This window comes from Anas platyrhynchos, chromosome 11, assembly GCF_047663525.1.
Source record: "Anas platyrhynchos isolate ZD024472 breed Pekin duck chromosome 11, IASCAAS_PekinDuck_T2T, whole genome shotgun sequence".
Taxonomy (NCBI): Eukaryota; Metazoa; Chordata; class Aves; order Anseriformes; family Anatidae; genus Anas; species Anas platyrhynchos.
The window spans coordinates 13,215,013-13,234,006 of NC_092597.1; the positions used below are offsets into that span (position 1 = coordinate 13,215,013).

Sequence of the window (18,994 nt, forward strand, 5' to 3'; positions counted from 1 at the left end):
ATCAATAGAGAAGGAAAATGGGAATCTGTCTGCATCTAGCCAAGTTAAAAGCTAACTAAAAAAAAAAAAGTTAAAAACATAGCAAAATATTTCAAATGGTCCCCTTTCTCCTTTGCGCAATGTATTTTCTAATGCTTATGCAGTAACCTGGGCAACAAAACAATGTCTAAATTCCTGAACAAACACAAATAGCGTTCAACTACTGAAACAACAACCATCACAGCACATCCAGAAATCCACCAACGGGAAGAGGTAGGCAGAGAAATTAGACTTTTTAGGATTTTTAGGCTTAGGAGGAATTAGGGCTTTTCTAATTGGCCACCAGAACCATTTGTTACCTGCAGTACTCATGGGCTAGAAGGGAAGCCATCATGTAGCTCTGTACTTATGTGATGCCCTGGGCTGGGGCACCCTGGGCGCCACACAAAGACTTCAGCTGTAGCACAAATCCCATGGTCCACCTAAGAGAAGACTCCTCACCACTCTCTTGGCAGATCTGCTGGCAAACCAGGAGGTTCCCAGCTAGTTTTGGTGTGACAAATGCAGAGTGAGCATGGGGACACACACCTGGACTGCTAACTGCTCAAGCCTCTCCTGTCGAGCTACTGTGGCAGGAGTTCCTCTCCGAAGGCTTCTTCTGACCGGACATCACCTACTGCAAGTTTATTGCAGCGTTTTGTGGAGTGAACAAATACCCAACAAGGATTAAAGACAGAAACGAACGACTAACCACCAGTGACTTCTCTAGTCTGAATCCTCACCCTCACAGGCCAAATCACAAGGTTTTAATTTTTCCAACATGATGCTGGTAAAGCCTCAGAGGTGTCTGTGGTGTCTGCCAGCCTGACGCACGCTGCGGTAGCGGCTTTTCATCGTGTAGGAGAACTGGCCCACGCTGCGATGAGCGTAATTCACTGCAGCCAGATAACAAACAATTCAAACACGGCTGTGATGCTATTCAGTCCTAACTGTTTCAGGATATTGATGGGATCTTTTAAAAACAACTCTGTCAAACATACCACACCTGAAAACCAGTAATTGAAATGCTTTATCTGTTAGCTAATCAGCAGAAATATTTTCCATGTTGTCCAGCCCCTCCGGTTTAGATTTCCCTTTTCCTCCTCTTTTCCTCCAGTGGCATATTCACAGCTTCCTCCTGCTGTGGGCAATAACATCCCAATTACACCAGACAAACTACACGAAGTGCAATAGGAATGTTATCTGCTTTCAGCTCTGCCGCTGCATGACCTGGGACGAGTCCAACATCCCGTGCCCCAGCTACCTGGTGCTAACGACACGTCACTCCCACAGCCTACCTCATGAAGGTACTAGTGACATTTGTGAAGCTAAGATGCAGAAACACTTTAAAACCTACTGTGTGGCCATACTTAGACTCATGGCCATATTCAAGTGCTGGCAAAGTCGCAGCACCAGGTATTTCTGAAGTGTAGTTGAGGTGTGTCTATGTCAGAAGGCAGCCAGAGAGGAACTGGAGGGGGAGCAGCACCCACAGGCTCAGCTGCTGACCCTCTGCATTAGCTCCTGTGCCCAACAGCAAATGCAGAGTGCTTCCAAGTCTAGTCTCTTCCCAAAGACAGCGAGACTGTGCCAGGTCCAAGCCCACACCGAGGCACAACTTGAGGGGCGAGCAACAGGGATGTAAGGGCTGAGATCCTAAGGGCTCTCCTGGAGCAAATGGAAACATCCCCGTGGCTGCATCCCCAGGGCACAGACAGTGAGGCGAGTGGAGAACACGACAGAGCCAGCCAACAGAAAGTGCTACGGGGACAACTGTGCTGTTTGGGGCACCAAAGAGTGGATCATGTAACAGCAGTGCAGAAGAAAAGAAAGGCCTCTTTATAAGGACTTCAGAGCGGATTTTATAACTTTTGAGTATAAATAAATCTTTGGCTGAGGCAACAGAGACTTACTACTGCTCCTAAAAATAGCAAATTACTATTTTGCCAAAAAATCTGCTAGAACAACATGACCTAAGACACTCAGATCTCTGAATGCCTTGGAAATTCTGTTAGAAAAAAATACCTGAGAAGCACCAACACATTCAAATTTTGATTTGGTGCACTCAGATTAAGCTGTTTACTAAATAACAACATTTTTCACAAAAATTATTAGTTAACTGATTCCAGAAAGGTAATCAAGAATTTCATATGTTTTTACTACTTTAAACGAGCGTGATGTTTTCCAAAATTTCAGCTTTAGTACATGGTATCATTTCTATTGCCTAGCAGCAGAAGGATTTAGCTTTGATCAGCGTTAAGAGGTTGTGATACTTCAAAGAATTGTATTCACACAAAAAAAAAAGAAAAAAAAAAAAGAGCGTTTTTCTAAAAACGCTTTTCCTCACAGTATTCAAAAAATGTAACAGGGACTCACTGCAATGTAGCAAGTATGAAATAATAACATGAGAAAGTCCAGGCAGTGAATCTATCCTTTACAATTTTGCTGTCATCTTTTTTCCCTGGGTTTTTACCCATTTATCAAATTGCTGTCCCTCTTCATATGCCTAATTCATAAATTTGCGACAGAAGGGACATCATCTAGTTATTCCGAACAGTCCCCTGCATCATACTGTAGCCAAAGAAAAACATATTAACTGTCACAAATAAGTTCATATAGGACAAACGGCTGAAGTTGGTACTTTGTCTCAATAGATCAGTTATAATAACTGAATTACTTCCTTCCCTTGGAAAAACTAATTAAAAGAAATAGATCAGACTGCTATTCCTCTGAAATGCTCTTTCATGAAAACTGAAACATGGAAGAAGCAGACATGGAATGGAGTGTGTATTAAAATAATTTCTGCTGGATATAATAACACATGTTCAGGATCTCCTGGGCTCCCTAAGGGCATCACCAGCACCTCCATTTAACTGGTGTGAGACACAGACCTGTGTCTGCTCTATGTGACCATAGAAAGTTGGCAGAATTCAATCATTCACAGAAAATTCAAACCAACAGTTGTATACAAAATTGTGCTTCATGAGGTAATCTGAACAGCAAAACCTTTTGTGTGATTTTGCTATATAAGGACATTTGTCAAAAAAAGAAAACCCATTAGAAAATTTCAGGCAACACCTACAAGAAAGCCCAACAGTGGCCAGCTGGACCTAAAGCTCACTAACCTTGAAACTACTTCTAAAATTAAAATTGCACAAGCCATCCAGAAAGGAAAAGCGCAACTGACCCTATAAGGAGTGCCTCATGCATGTACAACTATGCGAAGTGGTGTATAAGGGACGACAGGCTCAAAAAATGAAACAGAGTTTGTATGTTTTCTATTGTGGTGGTTTATACATTCTTTGCTATGATTAACCAAAAATCTATTACTATCACTCACCATTGCATATATAAGACATTTGGCAACATAAAGGATGGGAAAATAACAGCATCTTGGATGCAGTATTTTTCCAGTAATGATTTTTTTCACAGCACCTTCACATAGCACAAGCATCTGCACGTCTTCCTTTCATCTCTCTGCCTGGCCAAGGAAGGATCCAGTTTGCGAGCAACTCTCTGTGCTGGACACTTCTACCACTTCCATACTAGTCTCATTAAAGACAATGCTTTAAACTTCTGTACCATTCTAACTACTACAGAAAACTTTCTTTAAAAGTACCCATTATTTTCATAAAATGAAATGGAAATACTTAGTCATTTCTCTATTCTGACATCTTCTGCCTAACGCAGACATATTTTTTTTTCTGTAATTGCTTTAGATTAATTTACATTACCACTGGGAATGAGAACTGTTATTTACTCTTCACTCAACTCATACTATTTGCAAAAAGCTCACCAAAAAGACATACAAGCAAATTCCTATCTAATACCAAGTGATTATGAATTTTTAAGTGTTCATTTAGTCCTATAATCTAATGTAAAATGGACACTGAATAAACTGTGGCTATATAAACAAACTGACAAACACACTTTCCAACAACGAGCCCATTTTTCAAAGGAAGTCATAAAAGCGATTATGATAAAGGACACTCCTCCCTTTCTCATTTCATTACCAAGTACCCTGGTGTAGAGGAAACAATCTGATTTTTTCCCGTCTCGCAGGACAGCCCTTCCTGACGCAGCGCGTGCAGCAGCAGGGCCGCAGCGGAAGGCAGGAACCCCGCTGTTCACATCAGAGAGCAGTGGGTCAGGGGAGGATGTGAAGAAAAAAAGCCCTGCCTGTCTCTGGATCATGGGACTCGCACTGTAAAAAAACGAAGGAAAAAAGCCAAACATATCTCAAACTGTCCCCAAGGGGTTCAAAATTAAATACCTTTTAACACATTTTGTTATTGGAAACAAAATTCAACCCATAATTACGTACTGCAAAATGATGGGCTTACGTAGTCATCACTGAACTTTTAAGATTAAGCATTTGAAATGTCTAGCGTTTTTGTTTTTAACAACTACTCCCTGAAAATAGAGTCAAAACCCTCAACAAAACACAGATATAGGGCCCAAAACAGCACAAACAAAAGTAAACGCATCAAAAAAATAAAAAAATGGTAGAGGTTGTCTTTTTAATGTAAATACTCATAAACTGAACTCCTAAGAATAAAAATCTGTTTATAACGGTGGGGTCTGCAACAACATACCATACTTTGACTATAATATCTCATAACAGAAAAGCAATTATTTTGTTTCAAGAGCAAATGTGCTACACCCAAGCAAAGCTCTTTATGGAAGAGCAACTAATAAAACCACAATATATAGATTTTGGAAAGTGGTGGTTTTTACAGTATGTGGAGCCATTTGCATGTTTCAGGAGTTAGGCAAAACTGCTCCCTTGGTCTAAAGTAACTTGTTTTCTCACCTTGAGGGGACAACTTCACCATGCCTTCATTTCCAGCCTCACCTTTTGTGTTTTTTCACAGTTTCTCAGTTTTCACTTACTGTTTGCACACCAAGCATAACAGGGCCACAGTTGCTGTCAATGCTGTAAACACTACAAATGATTAACCACAGCAGTTTCAACAAGGCAATTTTAGGACTCAATAACTGCTCTGATGAGAGAGCAGTACCAGTATACTGGTATCACGATCAAACCATGCTACCTGACTATTTAAGGATGGTTTTTCACTGGAAGAGCAGTGGTTAATTTCCCCCATTCTCTCTTTTCTTGGTAGCAGCCTAAACTGAAATAAATAAATTAATCCATCTGAGAGCAGCAGTTGCTGATCCACCAGGTGGAATTCCTGATACCACCCCACTTCTTGCAGGTAACTTGGATAACCCCTGATTTTAAGGCAAAGTATTTACATGACCACAGAGTTTCTCCAAGTTACCTCTGGATATAATGTCCATCTTCCCATTCAGGACATAATTGGGTACTTCTCTCCTGTGTGTCTGACATGCATTGATCCAGAAGTGGCTAACAGTACACATAGGATTTACCTGAATATTAGCTTATATGGCATTCTCTGACACTTGGAAGTGAAATATAATTTCCTTCAGTCATGGATCTGTTGACACTTCAAGCAGCGCTGCAGCAACACTTCTGCAAGCTGAAGTTTCAGCAGATGAGACTGAACAAGCTGCTCATATGTCAAAATTTACTCTTCATCAAACATCTATGTATTTAAATATCTACTTCTTATATGTATATAGTACACTCTCTTTCTTTCATTTAGGTGAATGCACATGATTTTTTAAGGGGAGAGAAGATACCAAAAAAACCACACCTATCCACTTTTAAGCCATAACTATATTTATAGCAATACTACTGTATGTGGTATTCGATGTTTATATTAATTTAAATTGTGTTTCTCTGTTAAAGACCGTATGTATCTGCTGCTTGCTTACCCTTTGCAGGCCATATCTGCCACACTGTTTTTACAGCAACTGGGTGAGCTACCAGAATGTTTGGGAATTTGGGATACTGACACCTATTGCTGAGACACGGTGGCACCTATTAGCTCTGTGACTTACAACTGAGAAAAGCAAACCCAGGTATGAATTTTTTCTTTCTCATTATTTTCCTTTAGCACCTTCAGTACCAATGTGTCGACAGGAAACCATGCAGAATCCATTTGTCTTTTAAAGACTGTGACTCCACAATTATCAGGTTCCTTTTTTTTGTGGGGGAGAGGAGGTAAAGGAGAGGGAAAACAATAATTGTAAGAAAACACTACATAGAGTACTTCTAACACAGCGAGAACACTGACAATCAGCAGAGTTTCAATACTGAAATTAGGCAAATTTGAATGTATATTATTAAAAGGAAAGTCAGATTGAGTTGTTAGGTATGTGCTTAATTTCCATGTGCTATAAAACCTATAAGCCTTTGTAGGCTATCTTGTCAACACTGCTGGGAAAATACGTGACATCAGAAGTAAGAGTCTTCTAGATTCAGTTACTCGACCGTATGAGTCCTATTACATATGCAACCAAACTGTAAACCAATCCTTTCTGTTTTTTCTCCAAATGGCATTCATCTGTCTCTGATATTACTGTATAATTTAGCAGCTCTGAAATATAAGCAACCAATTAAGACCATATCCACGCGTTTGTTCACCCCCTCTGGTGCGAAACTGACAAAATCTGATATTTTCCTTTACAACATGAGACTAGGATCAATTACAAATTAAGGCTACTTCTGTCAATCTTCACAACCCTTTTTGTGAATTATAAAGGCAGAGGAAATGCTAAAGCTAATCCTTCCTATTATCCCCTTCACCTTAACAGGGAACCAACAAAACCCCATAAAAGCAAAAATCCCTCACGATGCAGTGACTGCTTCCTCCTTCTGCAGTCGATGTTTTTCATCCCCAGGTTTTTCTGTTTTCACCTTGTAACTCCGACCACGCAGCAGCAGAGAAACAACCAGCCACTGCTCCACGCCTGGAGCTGCTCACACCGAGCATACTGATGGTGCTCCATCATCAGAGCCACTTCCCCTCCTTCCCACTTCTCTTTACAATATGACCTATAATTTCTTCAAACACAGGTACCTTTGAAAACCAAAATCAAGCAGCTGACGCACAGCCCAGCTGTTTCAGAGTATAACTGTGTGAGCAGCAACCGGCGGAACCCGTATTTGTGCTGAGCAGTCTTAAATTTAAAAGTTACAGTGCACAACATCTGATATGCACATCTTCACAAGGCTTCAAATTTCTTTGCCAATTCAACTGTAAATACAGTCATAAAACAAGAAATGAAAACTAATAAGCACAATCAAAGCCTCCTATAAATTCCGTTACGCTTTCCTGCATTCACCGCGCACTGACAAACATTAATCTATTACTAATTTAATCTAAATTAGAGCAATTTATTTAAAGCACATGCCAACTTTAAACATGAATAGTTCATTGAATGCAGAATATAAGAGCTGTTTAGGTCCCTATTTCAGTAACTTAAAATGCGAGAAGTTTGAGATCTACAGCAGTGTAGGTTAATCAGTTGGACTTCTTGATACCCCCATGTCCTCAGTGAGCTCGCTGAAGAAGGAATTAATAATGGCCAGTTCTGAAACAGGGGTGGAATCAAGAAAGGAACCTGACTGAATTACAACAGCTTGCTGGCAATGCTGAACACATGTGCAGCCATGAGAAACAATAATGCTGATTTCATGGAGGAAGACTAGCTGAGTAACATAAATTAAAATCAAAATTAAAACGAAAAAAAGTCTTCCAGAGTTGAAGAGGAGAACATACTGCTATGTTTACAGAAAATTAGCAAGGAAGTGTACACAACTAGTAGCAAAATATTCCCAGAGTTTGGCTTTGGTTTTATAAAACACTGTCTGAAGTCAGTTTGAGCTTTCAGATGCTGTTTATGTTCCTGAAACACAACTTTCAAAATGAGACTTACAAGCTGTTCATCTATCATTCAGATGAAGCCATTTTGATATTTTCAGACAGGGACTGAGACAGCAAGTTTGGAAAAGCTTCCACCTACTTTTAACACAAGCACTGTCATGATTTTTAAAGATTTCCTTACCCAATCAGCACTGAGGCCAGATTTGGTGCATTCATGGAGTTTTTTCAGAGAACTGCAGTATCTACAGTACCCAAGGTTTGTTTGTGTTTTTTTTTTTTTTTTCATTTAAAAAATTAGTATTTATGTATGGACATAATTTTATAAACTTAAATATGTGTGCACACGGAACAACAGCGTTTACAGGCATGTGCAGAGGTGTATGAGGAAATAACTTGGATTTTATAACACAGTAACAGCCCCTGAACAGCCCAATTATCTTAAAAGGCATACACCATACCATATAGAAGGCATTTAGCTCAAATACCACAGTTCCGTAACGTTCTGCATTGTTTCCTAAATTTGAAAAACAATTTTTGATGTAAACAAAATCCTGTGACAAATCCTGTATGAATATATGGAATGGGATATTGACATTAAGCAGCCGTGAATCTGCTGAGCAAAAAAATCCACAGCTACATGTTGAGATACGACAGACAAAAGTGGGATTTCTCCAGGGGAGAGGAAATTCCCCTGCTATCCTTGTCTCTAAGGATACCCATCTTAGTGGGTTTTCTATTATTTTTTTTTGCATCATCTCCCCATAGGAGACCAGAGTGGGTCCCTCAAATCCCACTGGGTTCTGGTGCTAGCAGAGGTGGGCGCACATGGCACCAAGCAGCTGCTGAGGCTCATTACCATCATCTGCTCCCCTGAGATCCAGGATCCATTTCTTTCGAGTACTTCTCCTCTTTACAGAAAATTTGAATGCTTGGCCACAAGGGTTTGCAGCCTTACTATTCAGTTGCAATCCACAAATCATTTCTTCTCTGGTGGACGCTGTAAGACGTCTGAAAGCCACTTGCATAACCACAGGGACCTCTTCTGGTTTTCCTTTCGTTAAGGCATGTAAAATTGTACCAGACAGAAAGAATGCAAAGACACTTCTATATGAGCAAAAATGTAGAACAGTTTTCAGGAAAAATACCCAACAGAGTCCTTCTCTTTGATTCAGCTGGCTTTCTTCATCTTGCTTTGACATTTCATCCACAACACCCTGCACAGTTTTCAAGTACTTCTACAGTCTCGGACAACCCTGTAACTACATGAATTGAGAAAATATTTACACTATCACCTTGAAAACAATACTGAATGTTCTTGATTCAGTGTGTGGCTGCATAAAAAATACTTTAAAAAAAATAAAAATTACCTCTATAAATGTGAAAGAGCCTGAGAGATTACACTTGTTATCTGTGCAATCATCCAAAAGAGGTCCTGGACACGCAAGCTGCCTGCTTCAGAGTTTGAACCAGACAAAGGCCAGCAGTTGATTCTACTTTACTTCTCACATATGGAAAATCCCCAAAAGTGCAATCAAGTTTTTCAAATCAGAGCACAAGCCTGTTAATGCCAACTTCCATATTTCTTTCAGCAGAAGCCAAAATTTGCCAAAGAGAAATCGTATTTGCCTCCTACAACAGAATAACGGAACCTACAGATACAGAAAATGTGGAGTATTTCATATATCTTGATTTACATAAGGCTTTTGACATTGCCTCCCAGGACATCTTGAAAAGCAAGCAAATACGTTCCAGATGAAGCTACTACAAAAGTGGATTCATAACTGGCTGGAAAAAAATCACATTCAGAATAGTTCTCAATGCTTCGATGTCAGAACGAAAGGTGATTTTCAACCAGGATGTAAAGGAGGGCATGTTGACTTCCATAAGATTTTGTGTGTGTGTGTGTGTGTATACACACACATTTTACCAACCCAGACAATGGCACAGAGAAAACTCTTAATATTTATAGGAATGCAAAGTCAGGAGGGCTGCAAGCACACTGAAGGACACGTTTAGAATTTCAAAGCATGTTGTCAAAGTGGAGAAACAGCCTGAAAACAGCAGAGGTTCACCCCGGACAAGTTAAGCAAAAAATTCAAGTCTCCATAGGCAAAACTGCACAAGGGAAGAGCCAGTGGAGGCTTTTTTCCTCAGGTTTTTAATAATCAAGTTATGCAGACATTTATCAGGAATGTCACAGGTTAAATTGTCTCTACCGGGTCTGCATGACAACCTCTACTCCCTTTTTCTCTGCTACTTTCCATGATAACACGTAGAGAACTCATTTGAGAAGTCTGCCCCAAAATTTCAGGCTTTTTTTCCCCATCATTATTCAACAGTCAAATGCACAGGGAGCAGTGGTGTCCCTTGCAATGAATTCCACACGGTCATTCTTTCAACCACTGCAATGGTCAACAGTAATAAAAATTGATTCCCATAGTGGTAAATCTGATGCAATTAAATTAAATTTTTCTCTCCCAAGATCAGAACATTCGCCATGAGAAGCACTAACAAACTTATTTCTCTATGCTTCTTGCTGTGTTAACAAGTGCATGGAAATTCTGTCTTTCAGGAAAAAACACCACCACAGCCTCGAGCAATGCACTGACAGCTCTTTATTTCAAGCAGTAAAGCACTCTGATGTATTGTTTCCTGGTTTGGGGAACATCTATGGAAGAGACTATCTGCTGGTTAGTCTGCTACTTTACCCGTTTTTTTCTGTACCTGAAACACTTCTTGAAAACTAGAAGAATCTTAACAAATGGCTTTCTGAATTGTGATATTTATATGGCATGGTTGAATAGACAGCGGGCTCCACCCACAGAAAGGATCCTCTTTCACAGAGAAGTTACATCCGAGGTTTGCCTAATGAGAAATCCCGCTAGAGCTAGAAACTCCTCTTGACTGGCATCAGGCTGAGACAGGCTGTGGGCACAGAACCTGGTGGTAGCTCACTCCCATAGAAGTCTTAAGTCTGTATCAGCCTGAGGAAACCTCAATCAAAAAACGCCACTGCAGTATTGAAACACCGTATTTTGGCACCATTCTAGCTGAAACATGCTGACTCCAGAAAATGCTGACAATGGGTCTGATGTTCTCCACCTTGGTGTAGGAGGGGAAGCCCCGGCCCCACCAGAAGTCCTATAACCTCACTCTACTGCTACCAGACTTGAGAGAGCTGACTGCCAAACTCTGGCAGAGAAGCACCAGCATACAAGGAAATTATTTATGCAGCAGTGGTCCCGCACAGCATCCAATTACACAAAGAGAGCACAAATTTCAGGTCAATAAATGACGTCTTTAAAACTCTCTCAGAATTAGGATTCACATAAGGAAATTCAGTGGAGGAATTAAAATCACACAGTGCAGCCCAAGTGGTGTTATGCTTTAATCAAATTTGGGTTGCAATGTCAAACTGTGCCTTCAATACAAGACATTTAAATTTCTCGTAAGGAGATCAGTAGAAAAACACATACTACAGAACGGTGGTAATTTGACTATAAACAAAGAGCTAAACAGGATCCATTCACACCTCTCGGACTGACACTTTCTGAATTAGAATATTGCCAGTTGGGAGGGATCTCAGCAGTTCATCCATGAATATACACAGACCAGAGCCACTTCTGAGCAGGCTGCTCAGGCCACATCGAGGAGTGCCCTATATCTCCAGGAACAGAGGCATCACAGCCTCCCTGGGCAACCTCTTCCCACTGCAACCACCTGCTCTGTGAAACTGTTTTTTCTTACCTGATTGGAAATCCCCTTTCCACAGCATTTTCCTGTTGCCTGCCAGCCTTTCAATGCTGGATCTGTTTTCTTGGGGATGACCTCTGAGCTTCCTGCCAGCCGGTCAGGTCCCTCTCTTCCCCTACTCCTGCTGCTCCTCCCAGGCTGTTGCAGATGCAACACACCACCAGCACTACTCACCCAGCCAGACACAGACAGCCTGTGTTAAGAAATCATCTTCAGCACACCCCAGAATCCTCCCGTACTGCCAGCCCCACCACCCAGTTGCCATGCTAGCACGCACCAGATGGTTAAAGACAACCACACACGTACCAGGGCCTGCAATCACAAGGCTTTTTTCTACAGTTGCATAAAGCAGGCTTGAACTGCCTCTTCCCATTCATTTAGCAGAGGTCTTTAGCAGAGATGCACAAAAACATCATCCTTCCATCCTCAGCTCTTGCTGGTTCATTGTCCTCTCCAAGGAAAAGCTGTAAGCACCACTGTCGGTCTCTGCATGCATGGCCTGATCCTCTTCCTTGCTTCCTCCCTGCCCCTCCGAAGGAGCCTGCACCCATCCCTTGGAGCTCTCCCAATGCACCTGTGTAAGCCCAGTGCTCTGCAGCCACACACAGACTCCTAACTCCTCCTCCTTGTTTCCCATGCTGGTACTATGAATTTACATGTGCTTTCTTGGACTAGTTTTCAAGAACATTTAACGTTTAAAGCAATGGACAGATATAACACAAAAACCGTGACACAGCACGCTACTGGATACCAGCTCAATTCATTCACTCCTATGCAACTCAAGGATGACAAACACTAATTTCTGTAGTACAGAAGCACAGAATTTGCTCAGTGTACTACGCTTTCTTTGGAATTTTGAAGGTGATGCGCTGCATCTCAACTCATGTTTTGAAATTGTTCTCTAAATAACATGGCATATTTGTTTACAGTCGATGATTTTTCTTTATACAGCATTCAATAATCACTCCTTTTTTTGGTGCCTGAGTACTTGTCAAATGCCTATCACAGAGGGGTGACAGGGAACCATCTGCCTTCCTCCCCCAAAGGCACCTCCTTTTACTCATTGCCACCTGTTCTTTTTTCAGTCCCCAAATGGCAATTCTGAGCAACGCCAGAATCACTGGAAAAGGCCAGGTTACAGGTCCTGGCTGAATTTCTCAGTCTTGTCACTAGCATTTAACCTCCACAAAGAAAACCCAAATGTATCCATTACTGAGGTTTTCACAGAAAAAAAAGTTGACACAAAACAATGCTGTAAAAATGACGACAAGAAATAGCTTTGTTATGATTAAGCGAGCATATCGGATTTGTGCATTGGAAAACTGAGGTCAGATGCTGACCTATCAGGATATAATTGTAAGTTTAAAAAAAAATAAATGGCTTTTTTGAAAAAGGACCAATGAGAGATTTTGAGATCCCTAACAAAGTTACACCCAAGGCACAGCTAGGGTTCTTCCTTCTCACTGGGATATGCTGAGTCCTCCATGGTGGCATCTGATGGAACTACGGGGATACCATCTATCTGCTTCAGCAGCAAGGCAAAGACAGAGCAGCAAAACCCCCATAGGCTGGCAGAGGGCAAGTGCAGAGTAGTGCAGTAATTCAGGTCAAAATCCCCTTTCCTTAAGTAATTCTTCTCTTCTAAACTTATTAACAGAGAATTACAGAATTTAAAATAAAGCCGCCGCCCCAGTAAGCCTTCCATTTACCCTGGCATTTTTAGCCAGTCAATTCTTTATTTTCCACAAATCCCGAAAATATTGCAAGCTTTTCAGAATTCAACACAAATGCAGAGAAGACCAACCCAAGAGAAACTTGTGTTACAAGTTACAATTATTTTAAACTGAGTGTAGCAGCTGAGTCTGCATGTGCTCCAGTCTGGGTCGCTCACGCACACCTGCACGCTGAAGGGCCAGGGTGCCGAAGACAATGAGGTGAATAACCAGACCTGGTTCCTGGGAAGCCAGTGATCAAATGCAGAACACCTCCTGCAGCTAAGCATGTTGTGTACTTTATGGCTGCTGTATTTAAAAATGATGCTACTAGGTAAGACTGAAGAAAACACAGGCGTGGTGCTTTCCTTTCAGACCACACCGCAACCTGTCCAGCGCACTGCAGCCCAGCTACGGGTGAAGCAGCAGCACTCCAGGCAGTAAAAAACAACATGCAGGAAGATTTCTATGCAAAGGGTGCAGAATGAAACAAGGTAATGCGCAAAAGAGACAACTAAGATCTGATCTGATCTAATAGGCAAAGTGCAAATAGAGGACACTTTTATAGGTTTATTTCTATTTATCCTTCCTCAGAGTATCTCCCTCACAGTCTGAGTGAGTGCCTTTTCCAACTACTCACACTTATCCCTTATGGCAGCCAAATATCCCCTTCCTTGTTGTCAATTATATCATAGTCAATGCTCTACTCCATGTACAGATGACCAAAACAGTCACGGTCCATTTCTTCAACAGTGGGCCATAAAGAATGCATGTGGCCTGGCTGTCTGACAAACTCTAAAAGGCTTCTATATTTTCTAGTATAAATTTCCTTTATTAAAGACCAATTTAATATGGAAACTGAAAGGGCTACCTGGAAATAGCTTGTAATTTCTCCAGATGTTTTCTAATTCCATTTAGGAAGGAGAAAACAGAGAGCAGAAAAGGAAGAGACATCCTTGCCAGCTGGGATGGAGAACTTTGATGAGCACATAACCAACATTTTTTCACTGAAATTACTTTCCAATTGCCAAGGTAGGTATTTCTCATCATCAGGTGTGAAATTGAAGAAAAATAGCTTTCTGAATTAATGAGCAAAGTATTCAGAATAGATTTTTTTTTGTTCAAATTGGTGTTTTTTGTTTTTGTACCAAGATGGTTGTCATGAAAGAACTATCATACATCATGCCTTCACTTTCTTTCCCTGAACATTTCTTCCTTCTTCACCTTTCATATATTGTGACAAGGTGTTAAAATAAGATCTCAAATATCTATATTTTCCTTGACTGTGTACATTATACCTCTTTTCATACATCAGGACTGAATAACACACAACACATTCATGCCTAATTGCACTACTTGTTATGCCACTATTCAATAGCAAAAAAAATAAATGTACTTTCAGTGAGGTACCATGTGATCATCTCTACTGCTGGAAAACAACAACTAATATGCATCAGTGTTACACAGGGAGTGCATTGTTAAAAACACTGCAGGCCATGTAATAGCACGATATGACTTCGTGGGTGTATTTTTACACCCGAGACTCCATCAACACTGCATCCATAATCCTTTGGCAGCATGCAAAAGAAAAAGGACAGCATTATAAGGCAAAGTCCTTTAGTGTAACAGGACAGGTTGCCAGAGTAGAACAGGAAGGAGAAACCACTGGGCAAACAATGGGGAGGGAAAGGAAGAAGAGTGAGACCACAGGAACTAAAATAATAACAGTAATAGTAATTTATAAACCACTACTGGGAACTGGGTGAAAGTACAAACTTGGGCAGGGCTTCAAAACCCAAGTACATTAATTATTCAATATTTTTCAAACACAGAAAATATGGAATAATGCTTCCATTTGAAAGATTTGGAAACTACTCAGGTGATTCATGCATACAGCAGAAATAAAATTACTTTTAATAATTTTTCTGGCAACATGATGACAGTAGGCCAATGCTGGATCCAGCCGCCTAACACCAGTCAGAGGTGAAATCCCATGGCTGCGTAGTATTAAAGCTACTGAATCCAGTAGAGGGCACCTTTCATTCCCAAAATTGTTGTGGAAAGTACATACATCCCTTCAGCCAGCAAGGAAACATACCCGCATCCAAAGCAGAATTCAGAAGAAGGTAAAATTCAAACTACTCTACAGAACAATCAGAAAAGAAATGGGAAATATCTCCCTTAATGGCACACTTGTAACAGTTCACTCTCTGTACGCTGAACAACAAAACCAAGTCTACCAGCAATCTTAAAATTTCAAGTGTCAACTTATATCATGTCCCTGGTCATATGTAACTGTTCCTTCTAAGTCTTTCCATCCAAAAGTTTTGTTATATACAGGGGAAAAAAGAAACTGCAATTTTGAAACAATATCCAAAAAAGAGAGGCAGCACTAAAGTCAAAAAAGTATGGAGTTAGTATTTTCTTGTCTGACTTATTTCCCTTATCCTTCTTTCTACTGGTTTTCTTCATTATGCTATTAGAAATTATTTTCAAGAGCTGTGTGACCTGAAAGAGTGAAACAAGTTGATGCCTTAGTAATGATATTTGTACTGCTTTTTTTTCTGGAAGACAGTAGTTCTTTTATCCTAACAATAATTATTCTCTTATAGCATTCAAAATATGCAATGCAGAATACTGTGTGTTTCAATGGCAAACAGGTGAGCACTGTTAGTGATACCACTGACCAGAGCACAATAAATATTTATCTTCAACTGCAGCAGCTGCAACTCCACCAATTCTTTTACAGTCACAGTCTGCAGAAATGACAGAGCTTACTACTACTTTGTTTTTTAAAACTGATGGCAGAAAAAAGCTTCTGACACTGGAATGACTTCAGTGTAAAATACTTCATTTGTTGTGAGCTCTGTAAGAACTTATTTTTCGGTTTTGGAATTGCAGTGACTATTTTCATATTGGATGTCCTATTGTTTTTCAAAATCTCAGCATACACTTAATATTTCAGATTTACGGCTATGGTTTATTATTGCACTAGGTATTTCCAATATATTTTCCAAAATGCAAGGTGAATCCTGTAGAACTCCCCAATTTCTCCTCTCCCTAAGTACCTGTAAGTGTAGAGGGAGAAGATGACACTGAAACCTTCATATGATTTAAAAAAATCATCCTAGTCAATCTGAGTTATAGGTAACATGTATCATGTGGAAAAGGTCCCCTGAAACTGTTCCTTCCCAACTTTGGCACTATACTGTCACTTTTTATCTTACCAAGGTCAAGTATTATCAGCTGGGCTCCAGCCTGTGCATTTCCAACATCATTTTCTGCAATGCATTGATAGAATCCTTCATCTGATTTCACCAGACCCAGAACTTGCAGATTATGTTCTTTCTGAGGAGTGAAGGATAAAAACAATACTTAAAAATGGGCTGTGACTGCAAAAACAATGGTGTTATTATGACACATTACTATGATAGGAGAAACTTCTGAACAGTAATACACAAAAGTGTATTTCGAGCTCCCGTCAGATTTCATCTCTTTTACTTTGAATCCTCAAATTATACAGCATCAAAAAGCAGCAGAAGCTCTTACTAATGGCTATCATTTTCTAGCATCACATATCACTGGCAAGTCATAACATTCCCACAGCCATTTTTATGATATTTTAAGCACTGCATATAACCGCATAACTCACTGTTACAATCCCACAACCTCAGGTATACCCAATTATACAACCATTAAGTTCTAAGCTATGTCTCAGTAATGACTTTCACTACATCTAACATTTCCCACTAGAAGTACCAGTGTGCCAAAACTTACGATCCACAACTCAGGTATATTTATATTTCAATTTCTGTTTGAAATTGTAATTTTCATCAATCACAGATGACTGCAGAAAACAGACGGTGTTCACAGTGAGCTTGCACTCCAACGGGTTCAACCAACAATTTGTGCTTTGCCTCTCTCCCTCATGGAAAATCTAAGCTACCAAGAAATAGACTCACAAGCAAAGTGTTTTAGAATTTCAGTAAAATGAATGAATTACAGAGCATTACAGAATTCAACATGCCAATTAATTCTTCCAGGCCCTGAAAACATCAATAGCATAAAAATAGGAAGGTGGTCCTATGAAGAATCTAGCTTCCGTATGTTTGTGTTACAGGACTAAGGGTCAGGTCAAGAGCTGGAAATGGGCAAAACTGACTATATACTTACAACAATTTTGAAGTAGTCACTTGGAATCACCATGTCTCCATTCTTGACCCATTTCACAGTTGGAGTAGGTTTTCCAGTCACCTCACACTCAAAGACAATGTCCATAGATTCATGAGCATAAATGTTCGCTGGCCGCTTCAGAAATTCAGGAGGAACTTAAAATAAAAAGAAAGACAAAAGATAGTGTTAGCATCCACAAAAGCAATTAGTTTTGCTTGTACATGTAAAGATGGCTTTAGGGATGGCAGCACAACCAGTAGCAATGTTGGCAGACATTTTCAAATCAAAGTTTGATATAAGCTGATACAAGCTCTGTTATTTCAAAATTGCATTTAGGCCAGTTAAATAGCCAGCCAGTCTAATTTGAAATGACCTCTTGAGAATACATGAAAAAAGAAATTGAACCAAAATCTATAAAGTGTAATATAAAAAAGTATTTTTAAAATCGAGACATATATACTATTTGGAAAAGAACACCTGGGTGGTTGAAGACCATACTGCTCTCATATCTGCCTTAGGCATGATGCTGCACGCTAAAGAGCAGCAGGAGCAGCACGTACAGGGAGGATTTCAGAGAATATTCACACTTCCTTCACTAACTCAAGAGCTTATCTGAGCAAATCATTTAGTGCTTAATTGTGCAACATTTCAATGCACCTTTCACAAATAAGGAATCTTGTAGGCTAAGCTCTCAGCAAGACAAAACCCAGGTTACAGAAAAGCCTTCACCCTTTCCTTCAGCAAAGCTTGTTACTTTATGAAGTGGGAAGATTGTAGTTAGATTTGAAATTTAAAAAAAAACGGGCTTTGACTGAAATTGCTGTGTAAAACTTTCTTGCAATTTCCATGTGAGGTGCATGACAAGCACCCCCTTGGAGGTCCCCAGAACAAAGAGCAGTGGCACTGCAGTCGGGCTCGATCACACCAAGCACATCATGATCAGCAACGTCTTATTATTCAGCCAAACCTCTGCAGTTGATACAACAGAGGGTTTTCAGAGTTTTTGTACTTTGTACTTAATATTTAAGTCGAAAGGTAGCAGAAAGGTCAAATTACATTAAAAAGACTTTCTGAAGTCAACAGGCGCAAAACTAAGATGAAACTTTCCTGGGGTACCCATTCCCTTGTGTTTCTGTGGAGAAACTCAGTACATCAAATAGAGAGCGCTGCATTTATCTGAAGGCTTTCTTCTTTGCCTTGTGTAGGCACAGCCACATTTCACTGCAAGGTATAGATCCTTGTCTCTTATATGCCTATTCGTATCTTCGGGCATCTTAAAGGAATTAGACCTCCAAAGTTAAAAATAAATACCCCCCTTGCAAGAAGCACTAGCTGCAGAACTGCAGACACAGCTTTGTACCACATCAATAACATGCTCCAGGCAGGGGTGCCCCAAGATGTGTATTTCAGAGCTCAGTAATGCACAAAGGTTCTTCCTGAAAGAACATAAAGCACATCGCTAAGTTGTCATCTCTGGGTCTTGACCACCTTTTGAAAGGTCTTTTATGTTCAGAGTAAGGTTAGTGAAAATAAGGAAGTTTAAAATCCAGGAGAACTCAAAGATAGAGAATTCTTTGGCCA

At 40.2% G+C, this 18,994-nt stretch overlaps 1 protein-coding gene across 10 annotated transcripts in view; it reads right to left on the bottom strand.

The window, feature by feature from the left end:
* The window catches only part of NEO1 (neogenin 1), a 187,278-nt gene that overhangs the window by 55,897 nt on the left and 112,387 nt on the right, over positions 1-18,994 (bottom strand). For all 10 annotated transcript variants that reach the window (XM_027465579.3, XM_027465578.3, XM_027465575.3 and 7 more), the window contains exons 6-7: positions 17,414-17,568; positions 16,468-16,588 (exon numbers count right to left, since the gene is read on the bottom strand). In XM_027465579.3, the coding sequence (XP_027321380.2) occupies positions 16,468-16,588; positions 17,414-17,568 (276 nt within the window). The remainder of the gene's footprint in view (positions 1-16,467; positions 16,589-17,413; positions 17,569-18,994) is intronic.